General features: G+C 41.4%; 1 protein-coding gene across 1 annotated transcript in view; it reads left to right on the top strand.

Moving 5' to 3' along the window:
- Positions 1–8,805, top strand: part of PPIL3 (peptidylprolyl isomerase like 3) — an 8,969-nt gene extending 164 nt beyond the window's left edge. The window contains exons 2-7 of the mRNA XM_019523199.1: positions 2,047–2,102; positions 4,727–4,801; positions 5,860–5,953; positions 6,633–6,700; positions 7,141–7,259; positions 8,006–8,805. Of these exons, the coding sequence (XP_019378744.1) occupies positions 2,100–2,102; positions 4,727–4,801; positions 5,860–5,953; positions 6,633–6,700; positions 7,141–7,259; positions 8,006–8,132 (486 nt within the window). The 5' untranslated portion in view covers positions 2,047–2,099 and the 3' untranslated portion in view covers positions 8,133–8,805. The remainder of the gene's footprint in view (positions 1–2,046; positions 2,103–4,726; positions 4,802–5,859; positions 5,954–6,632; positions 6,701–7,140; positions 7,260–8,005) is intronic.
- The last annotated feature ends 2,257 nt before the right edge of the window (positions 8,806–11,062 follow it).

Below are 11,062 nucleotides of genomic sequence, written 5' to 3'. Positions count from 1 at the left end.
GGGGGGGGCGGGGTCTGTGGACAGGGTCCAGCCTCGCGGACTGGCCCAGGCCACAAGCAGCACCCTGACCCGGCTTCACAGCCCAGATCCTGCCTGCTGGCCGGATGCTTGACACCCCTGGCATGAGCCCTGCTTGTCAGAGTAGACTTCTTTCCTGATGCTGGCCTACCTAGGAAATATTTACATCCTTTCAGACACCTGATCCAGTATCCCTAGCTATCACTTATGACAAAGAGTTACAGTCTCATACTCATATTTATTTAAAGGTTTTTGATTAGACTTTCCCCCAGCTAACTCCTTTCCTGTTTGAAATGTAAACACCCATTGTCTGGGAACAGGTCTCCACTCACATACCTCAGCTCAGCTCAGCTAATGTCTGCATAGCCATTTCTCATATGAACTCTCAGTGATTTCTTTTCCTTAGCTAACCAAGCATTGTTCCTCTTAGCTGCAAATAGTCTTTGTCTATCCTGACAGCTAATCAACAATCCTTTGACAGGCTAATATGAGTTCCTTATATACAGGGATCTGAGTTTCCCATTTGCTGTGGAAAAACACGGATTTTCTCTTTTAAAGGAGAAAAACCCTGGAAACCATGGGTTTCCCCTTGTAGACTGGCAGAGTTCCAGCCTGTAATGGGCTGCTTGGGACTGGGAGGAGCTGGATGCAGGGGGTAGAGGGTGCTATATGCATGCGTGTGTGCACACCTGCATGTGGCAGCCAGGCAGTGTGGTGGAGAACAGCTCCCTCCAGGTAAGTCTATGGGAGAGGAGAGTGGGCACAGGTGGGGGGGCGGGGAGTGGCAGGGAGCACAGGTGACAGTTGGGGAGGGGAATTGGAGGCGCATGCCTCCCAGATTTCTGCATCCCCCAAGATGTGCCCTCCCCTGCCCCACAACACATTGCCTGTGCTCCCCCATCTCCCCTGACATCACCTGTGCCCACACTCCCCACCCTCCACACATCCACCCTATTCCCCACACACTAGGGCACTGGCAGGACTAGGGAGCTGTGACTCAGAGTGAGGGGCACCAGCAGGGCAGGGCTGGCACTGGGAGTAAGGGGCAGTAGCAGGACCAGGGGGCTGTGGGCTGGGAGTGAGGGGCGCTGGAAGGGCTGTGGGTTGGGAGTGAGGGGCACCAGCATGGCTGTGAGGACTGTTGCTTGGAAGTGAGGAGCAACAAAATGGGCAGGGGCAGGGCACTGGTATATCAGGGCTGCTCAGTGCCACAAAGCAGCAGGGAGGAACAGCTGCTGCTGGATTTGTGTCCTGGTGAGCAAAGGGGGGGGCTCTGATTTTCCATGATAAAAAAACTAAAATCACATGCCAAAATATATATAAATTTAGACTTTATTATAATGATTGAGGCATTGGTAGGTTTCCAGATTGCTTTTAAATTGTAAATATATTAATAAAACATTGTGTTCAACTAATACCTATATATATAGTGATATTTCATTTTAATCGCAGAAAAAACACTGATTTGGGGGTTTTTAATAAGATCATTTGGAATTTTTGTGGGGTTTTTAATTAGAGAATTTGGGATTTTTAAATAGAAAACCAGGATCCCTGCTTAAAATACAAAAATACATATACATCAAATAGCATGGTTCATTGAAACATAAAAATAATAAAAACTAAACACATTTTAACATTAGCTACAGAGACCCAACACCATATTAGTGTTTTTAATTCAGGAAAACATCTATTCATGACACTCCTTGAATGCCCCAAATTTTCCTCATTTGGGTGTGAGTTTGTAACAGGTGGATAAGATTTTCTGGCCTGTGTTTCACAGGAGGCCAAAAAAGGTCCCTTCTGGCTTTCTATGCTGGTCACAATTTTTTCAGTCTTTCATCATATAAAAAGGCTTTTTTTTCATACGTCTCTTAACTGTAAGAACTTTTTTTCTATTAATTTGTAGCTCTCAAAGTAATGCATGGCTTTTATAAAATGCATGTAAGCCACATGATGTAGATGTTAGTGAGTTTTAGAATTAAAAGGAAATGATGAATAGGAATTAAAATAACTGTATTTTCTTTGCAGGAAACCATTACATATGTCTGCACATTGGACACTTGGACACCTAATGAGAAGGGATGGTGAGGCAGAAAGGGGTTTTTATATACTTTTACATTTTGTGAGACTGGTATTTCTTGAAAACAGGACAGATGCTCTGTGTCCCAGATAATCCCACAATTACCTCCATATTGTAAAAATCTCAACTTTCTGTTTTGTTGTTTTCTGGACAATATGCTCTGGAAAAGCAAAGATGTCAGTCTCACTGTAACTGTCTAATTAATATTGCATATCTGAGCTAGAATAGACAAACTGTCTTCACAGAGATTCCAGTTAAACAGCTTCCCTTCTTTACATTTAAATATAGTAAAAACATGCAGATGTTGCATTGTTTTCCATACAGATGTCTGGTACAATGAGTGAGGTTTTGTCTTCACTCTGGTTAGCTTGTTTTTCTTTATAAACGCTCTGATTTAATTATCTGTGTGCTCTGAAATGCTAGCTCTGTCACTAATAGGTGGGTAATTGATTGGATCTTGATAGTTAATAAATAGCATTTTTTTCATAGTTTTATAGTTGTTAGGGCCTGGAAGGGCCTAACAGATCATTGGGTCCAGCCCTTCTGCACTTGGGCAGGAAAGACTGCTGGGGTCAAGACGTTTTTTGACGATCACTAGGGTGGGTGACTGTACCACTTCTTAGGGGAGCCTGGTCCAAACCCTCAGCACTTGGCTTATGAAGAACTTTTTTCTTGTGTCTAGCCTGAAGCAATCTTCAGTTGGTTTCTGCCTGTTATTTCTTGTCTTGCCCTAGGGGCCTTGCTGACTAGATGCTTCCCCAAGCCCTGCTGTATGCCCCTGATATACTTTAGGCTGCCACCAAGTCCCCCCGGAGTTTTTCATAGACAGCAACAAATTATGAATAATCCAGAGCCCAGCCTGGGTCATGAGTACTCCTGTTCAGTACTCGTGATAGATTTCCAGTGTGCATTCATTCTGGTGCACAGTTGTTGTTTGGTCTCTCCTACATATTTTCCATCGGGGCATTTGGTGCATTGGATGAGATATATTACATTTCTGGATGTGCATTTGTAAGATCCAGGAATGCTGATGGTTTTGTTGTGAGGTGTAGTAATTGTGGGGGTGATGGAGATATGTTGGCAGGTTTTACATTTCTTGTCATGGCATGGTGTGGATCCATTCAGTGTGTTTGGGCCGGAGGATGTTTTTTTCTGGTGATGAGGTTAGTGAGGTTCAGTGCTCGTTTAAAGGCTAGGATGCGTGGTTCTGAGAAGATCTCTTCAAGAATTGGGTCTTCTTCTAGTATGGGTTGCAGTTGTTTGAGGCTTTTCTGTATAGGTTCGAGGAAGGGGTGATATGTCATAACCAAACAATTGGTTATACTTGTTTACCCTATTATTCTTCTTGGCCTTGTCTAGATGTCTTGGAGCCAGTTGGTTAACAACCATTTTTCATCCTATATTAGCATGTCACCTTACTCTTTTATTTTTAATTCTCAGCACATTCCACCCTAATAAAGTCAACACTTCAGCACATGCTTGCTTACTCTGCTTAAACCATACTTTCCTGGAAGTTTGCTCTGTGCTTGTATATAAGAATGCATAATCAAACATACCACTGGCTACTAAGAGAACTGCATTTTGAAGCCATCATCTTTCATAGGGAGGGGTTTATAGGATACCTTTCAGAGCCCATCAGTGCTGTCTTTAAAGTAACCTGAAAGGTTGCAGTTTTGTCATGTAAGGAAGTCTTTCTTTCCCGTTATAGACAGAATTACATACCCCACAAGCAGTGGTGTCTTTGAACAAAACTGGAATAAACCCAGGTTTTTGTTGTGGCTGGGCAGAGAAATGACTGGCTAGGCTCTTCACAGTCATGACTTTTTCCATGTTACTTTTGAGTTCACTCTATTTGTGGTGTTCCTACAGATGAAAATGTAGCCCCAGGGTGTAACTCAGGCTGAACAGCTGCATTACTCCAAATACTCTGCAGGGGAATTCCCATGTGTTTACATAGTGGATTCCTATGGTGTGGGCATCAGGCTGCCATTCCCCAATTTGGGACACACATCTACAAATAGGAGAATCTGTATAGGGATGTCCCCACTTGCAAACACAGGATGCAAGGATCCCCTGCAAGGGATTCCCACTGTGCAAGTATCTTGCTGCTGTATTCCAACTTGGGACCTGGCACCTGGAGCATCAGGGGCCTGATCCTGTGTAAAAATGGTCCCCGGCAACATCTGTAAACACCAGTGAAGCAGATCAGCTCTGCTGGGACGTATGCTGGTGCAGCTACTCCTGCTTCAAAGACAACATCTGTTCATAGCCTTTCTAGACAGCATAATGAGAAAGCTCTAATGCAGTCAGTGATGTATTATTGCTCCCAGTTTTATTACTGTTTTTTTTTTAAGCAGTTCAGGTTTTTTTAAGCAGTTCAGGGTTTTGTTTGTAACTGAGATGCCCAACGTACAGGCTGAGTTAATTCACCTAATATAGGAACAAATCCAGATATGCTACCAGTTTAATATTGCATGCCCAGAGATATGAACAGGAATCAAAATAATGGTTAACAGGGAAATGTTTACCTCTCCAGGGTGACTAGCAAATGAAGCAGGGCTTGAGACTTGGTTTTTGCTTTTTTAAGTCAAGAGGCTGGTTAATGATTTTCTTCTGTCTCTCTCTCAGGCTGTTACTCTGCACACTGATGTGGGAGATATTAAAATAGAGCTGTTCTGTGAACGAACTCCTAAGGCTTGTGAAGTGAGTAATATGACAAGACTTGAACTGTTCAGTGTTCAGGAAAGACAAATAAGAGAGGACATGATGGAAACAAAATAATGAATGGTAGAGAAAAAGTAAACTTGGCATCTTCATGTACATTTCCATATAATAGAAGAGCTTCCATTGAGATTAAAAAGGAACATGTTCAAAACTGATAAAAGGAAGTAAATTTTGATACCGTACATGAATAACCTGTTGAACTCATGGTCACATGACATCAGTAAGGCCAAGAATTTAGCAAGATTTATAAATAATGAAAATATCTTATTGCATAAGACACAAACTGCATGCTTCAGAGAATAATCAACTTACTATAGCAAGAATTAGAAATAAAACCTGATATATGTAGATTATTCCTAATTTGTTTATGATGGGTCTTGCACCTTCTTCTACAGCATCTGGTACTGGCCCTTGTCTCAGACAGAATATAGGAGTGATTTGCAATTTCTTTTTTTCTAACTTTGGCCACAAAACTGCTAAGATTCACGTTTATATCTTCGGATACTGCAAGTAGTCCTGTTGATTTCAGTTAAGAGTTAATGCACATAAATGTGATGCAGCATCTGTCCTGTTATTTTGTCTGTTACTGAATAAAACTAGGGCAGTCCCTGTCTGAAATTAGATACATCACTGGTTACATGTATAAGAGTGTTGTGCCTGTGTTGTATTTAAGAGTCACATGTCTCTATTAGATCTTTTCCTCCATATATTGTCTGCAGAAATTTCACCAGCCCTCATAGATTGGTTTTGATGTGAAAAATAGTAGTAGTTTACCTTGTGTTATTAGTACAGCTTGTATTTATAAGTCTTAAGAAAGGAGAGACAATGAGAGATCCTGGATAACTGGATTTGTACATATTTCAGGAGCTAGAAGCAGACTGATGGCAGCATCTCCCTGCATTGCAAAGTAGGAAGGGCTAAGTTAGCTTTGCCAATCTTCACAAAGTTGCTTTTGGGATACCACAAGGTGTTTTGTAACATAATAGAATACTGCTGAATTGTTTCTTAATAAAGCACTCTTGCAATTTCATCTGTAGAATTTCCTGGCTCTTTGTGCTAGTAACTACTACAATGGCTGCATATTTCATCGGAATATTAAGGGCTTCATGGTACAAACAGGGGATCCAGCAGGTAAATCTTTCTATCAGTGTCTGATACAATGTGCGCTCTCAGGTTTGGCAGGAAAATAAGATGCATCATAGCTGCTTAGAGAAATTGTAATTATCTAGGTAGGTTTCTGTGAAAAAATATTTAATTCAGGTAAACAGCCATTAACTCTGGATTTAAAATAATACACTCATGTAGCTAAGTTCAGATGCAAACCACTACACAAATTTAAGCAGATCAGATAATGGCTGATGTGCATTATTACCACCATTATTTGCCACAGGTTGCACAGGTAGTCAGTGACTAGCGTTCCTGTTTCTATACCAAGACTATGCTGTCTCCAAAATATCTCTAGCATTTGGGACAACTACCACAGAGTGGCTGCCATTTGGAGGAAAGTTTGATTCACTTCTCCTGCCACTCACAGTCATATTGAATTGAATCTGTGAATATCACAATCCCTTTTTCTATAAATTGTGTTATTGATGTATGAGCACCCCATTCAGGATCAGGGCCTTGTATGTTTTACATACTGTATAAACAACAAAATCCTAATCCCTGGCCCAGCAGACTGAGTTCTCTAAGTGTTTCAATTGATGTAAGTGTATTAGGCGAGTTTTCTGAAAATGGCAGTGAACAGTGATTTTTTTTCCCCAATCTGAGAAAGTAGTAATATATTCACATCACTTTTTTTCTTTCTCAGGCTCTGGGAAAGGAGGTAGCAGTATCTGGGGCAGGAAGTTTGAAGATGAATTCAGTGAATACCTAAAGGTATTTCTATGCTCTATAATATAGACATTTTTCATAACAAAAATGCATTCCAAGGAGTAGAGGAAGAGCAGCACCAGAAAAACTGGCTGATGGTAATTGTTGGAGGCTAGAAGTGGGATACAGGAGTCTCAATAGTTTGGGAAGGGGCAGAGTTAGGGGTGTCTGTTTCTGCAGATCATGGGAACAAGGAATTTGTATGGCTGTGAGATGTCTTTCATGCTCCTTTGGGGGTAAGGAAAGTATTTCAACTTGGGGCATATCTGAGGAGTTAGTAGTAGATCACGATTGGCAGTTAGCAGGGGATCAACTTTTGTTTCATATTTTTTAAAAGTTTGGGACTTGAAGCATAAAGTAATTGACCCTTGCATGTGTATCGCAGTCCTGTGTTCACCAAAGCAAGAGTGTTTATGCATATTTTCCCTTTCTGGTATCTCTTCCAGCACAGTGTCCGCGGAGTTGTTTCCTTAGCAAATAATGGTCCTAACACCAATGGATCTCAGTTCTTTATCACATATGGCAAGCAGCCACATCTGGATATGAAGTATACTGTCTTTGGGAAGTGAGTGATTCAGCAATATACCTCCTTATCATCATGTTATGACTGATATTATACCAGAGCAAGCATAACAGACCTGTAAAAATCAATCTTGTCTGAAATATCCTGTAGTTGTTAGTTCACAAGCATTATTAATGTGAAACTAAACTAAAGCATTAAATATATAACCTCATCCTGCAAACCCTTTATTTTACTCCTACAAGTTATTGAATTAAATTAAATACAGTTACTCATAGTAAGGACTTCTTGCTTGAGTAAGAATATGATGGACTGATCCCTTAATTATTTTGCTTGTCCTGTACAGAGCAGAGATGGGGTAGATCAGAATGACTTGTTTTTGTAGTTATTGTTTCTCATATTTCACCAGTTGTCCAGCAAGTCCAATTTTACTGATGCTGATTCTAATTTAGCTTCTGAGAGGAAAGGTGGTGCATAAATAAATTTGGGGGAAAGAACACTGAGGTGTGAACTTTGATTATGGGAGTATTACTATTATTCTCTTTGAAGTTCTTCTGTTTTGATTTACAATAGTTTCCTGTCTGGTCATCATCCAGGAGTCACTCATGGACACTTAAATTTCTGTTTCAAATAGATTAGCATCCAATTGTCCAAACAGTATGCTGCCTTACTTGCTTCCTCAGTTCTTGCCTTGTAAGTTATAGATTCGCTGCAAAGAACTTTGAGATACCTAGAGTATAAAAAATAGACCTTTCATTATGAATCTCCTAATTGTTCTGCTTTTTTTCCAGGGTAATTGATGGCTTGGAGACCCTGGATGAGTTGGAGAAGTTGCCAGTGAATGAGAAAACCTATCGACCTCTTAACGATGTTCATATTAAGGACATCACAATTCATGCCAATCCTTTTGCTCTGTAGAGATTGGTCAAACTAACTACTGATCACGATGTTTACACTGGAAGTGTCAGTCAAATTCTATCATACCTTTACTCCTTGACTTCAGGACTTTCAGTAACTGATAGCGTCAGACATGGTCCCAGTGGGAAAAATGCACGCTGGCTTTTTTAAATCCAGATATTCCACAGAGTCTGCCAAGATTTTGGTTTGTAATTTTTTTGTATTATTATTTTGTACATGCGGAGAGAAGATGAGGGAAAGAATCGTAACGACCATATACACAATCCCTTTCCCAACCTGTGTTTTTGTCTAAATAATCTGTTGAGTCTTTCCTAGGACATTTTAACATTACTTACCTAATGCCTTTCTAAGAATAATTAAGTTAGCCTTTTTCCTAGAAGACAGCACTCTCATAAAGACAGACCCTGCATAAAAAAATTTCTGCTTGGGAATCTACTTGACCATAAACTGCTCTTCCCTTCAGCAGTGCAACCAATGAATACTTACAACAGTTTAACAAATGCCATTTTATAACTGTTTAAGAGTTGAAAATCAGTAAACGATCTTCAGTTTTTAACTGGGAAAAACGTGACCTGCAGTGAATCTCCTGGACATAGATTTATGTAATGTATAAACATTTATGTTGCTTGTTACAGCTCCATCCCAAAATAAAGCTTCCCTAGTATTGGGCTATATAAAGTATTCATTTTCCACTCAATGTGTAATTGCAATACATTCTTCTTCTGCAAGACTTACAGTATGTCCAGGGCAGTGTTTAGTAGGTCAGAGACTCAAATTTTAGCTCTTGTGCTGTTTGCATCTTTTACCTCATTTCTTTATAATTAATGGCAGCAGTAAGGAGCAGGCAAAAGCAGTTGCCCTTACGTATGGCTGTTGTACATCTCTGCTGTGCAGAATGCATAGATGACCATTTGTCTTATGTTGCAGAGTGCTGTCAACAATGGTCAACATTGGTATTAAACTGCATGATTACCCCAACCTGGATCATGCCAGTCCAACATCTTCTTGCCTTGTCCATAATCCTGAAACAGTCTAACTCATTGTATATTACAAACAAAATGGCCTTCCTTCCTCACATAGATACCTTGACATGACCTCTCCATTCTGGCTTTCTCCATTACTTCCAGACCATTAGCTACCTACTGGCCTGCTTCTGCAGTGTCTGGCCCTTCAGTGTACTTTATACCAGCTAATTCTCTCATCTTTTACTCTAGCACTTATGTCCCTCCATTATGCCCTGCAGCTTCTGCTCTAGCAAAATATCTAGCACTCCACTAGCAGTCATGATGACTTTTTCAGAACTACCTCCTTCTCTGGCTCTCCAGATATCTTAGTCCCTGGGCTAGAATCATGAGCCAGAAGCAGAACCAGATGTAGGCAGTGCCCATCACTTAAAAGGCTAATCATATGCTAATCCAGTGCCCAAGTAGTGGGGTAGTGGACCTCATTACACAGTCTTTATCTGCACAATGGGGCTAATGCTACTTCAATAAGAGAGCAATATTCTTAGACCCCCAATGTAGATGCAGCATATGCCAGCAAAGGTGCACGCTGACAGAACTTTGTATTTTGGAATAAGACTTAGAAAAATTAAGGATACACTGTTCCACATGCATCCTCAAAGTTCTTGCCCCTGCATCTATCGTTTCAACACTCCCTATAATGTGACTGAGCTACAAAAGAAAAAAAAGCATGCCCACTCCTAACTAGTCACATAGAATGGAGTTTCAATCTTTTTAAAGAAGTGTACTCCTGGTGGTGGCAGCCAGATGTGGAGCGGGGGGAGAGGGGGGAAGGGTGAACCCTGCATGCAGCAGCCACCGCCACCCACTGCCCCCCACTTCCCACAGCTAGTCACACATGCAGCTCTGCGGGCTGCTGACAGGCCTCGCACCCGGCCAGTTGCGTGCTGCCCATCAGCAGCCTGTGGAGCTGCATGTGCGACTGGCTGTGGGAAAGTGGCGTGGGGTGGCGGCCTACGCATGAACTCCCCCCACCTGTGTCTGGCCAGGTGGTGCCTGTCTGGCCCACAAGGGGGTGCCGCTGCCCTTGCCTCTCCCCCCGGCCCTGCTCCTGGGAGGCTGTTGGGCGGGGTGGTGGGTGGCAGCGCTCGGTCCCCGCCTGCCCACATGTACCCCCTAGGACCTTTCCAAATACCCCTAGGGTTACGAGTATCCCCAGTTGACAACCACTGACATATAAAATGGGTGCTTGTGAATTTCAATTTCAAAATCAGTGTTCTATATGAATTGTTGCCAAGCATGATTAATCCCCATTCTGTATTTGCCTACAGCCTTTGTACTACGAACAGCTAATCTCCCGTTCTGTTTGGTATATTATCCTTTAAATAGAAGAGGTGTTATTCCATAGACTGCAAACTTAATTTTGCCAAAACTGGGATTGTGAGCATCAAAAGCACTAAAGAGAAACAAAGGCACTCAGAAATGTTGGGAAAAGTGTAATTTATTAGAAACTCTAGAGAGACAGACTGACACAGAAGGAAAGAGAACAGAGGGAATATTAAAAAGCATATAAAGCCTTTTTAGATTCAGGAGATGGTTAACTTGAAGGAAAAGGACATGTATAAATTGTTTCAAAACATACTTTTTTTACCAAAATACTTTTGTTCTAAATAAGTAATATTTTGCTTTAGGTAGGCTGGTTACTTTTTACCACTCATTGCTTTTGGAGAGAACAACCTTGCAGGTGCCTGCAAGTACAGATCTCCTGCTTGGATCTCCTGCTTACCACAAACTGAGACACAGAACTGCAACCCACGGCTCAGTCTGAGAGTATGAGAATTGTGTGATTTTATCCCAAAGGAGCTGATCACCAGAGACATAATGATGGGTAAAGGATAGTGCTGGCTTGATACCTGTGACACAAGAAGACGTTTAAATTGTCATACACATCTGGGTTAAAGGTGACCT

The sequence above is a fragment of the Gavialis gangeticus genome, unplaced genomic scaffold (genome assembly GCF_001723915.1).
Source record: "Gavialis gangeticus isolate Ggan-Ray unplaced genomic scaffold, GavGan_comp1, whole genome shotgun sequence".
Classification (NCBI taxonomy): domain Eukaryota; kingdom Metazoa; phylum Chordata; order Crocodylia; family Gavialidae; genus Gavialis; species Gavialis gangeticus.
This window is presented reverse-complemented; position numbering and strand designations above follow the sequence as displayed.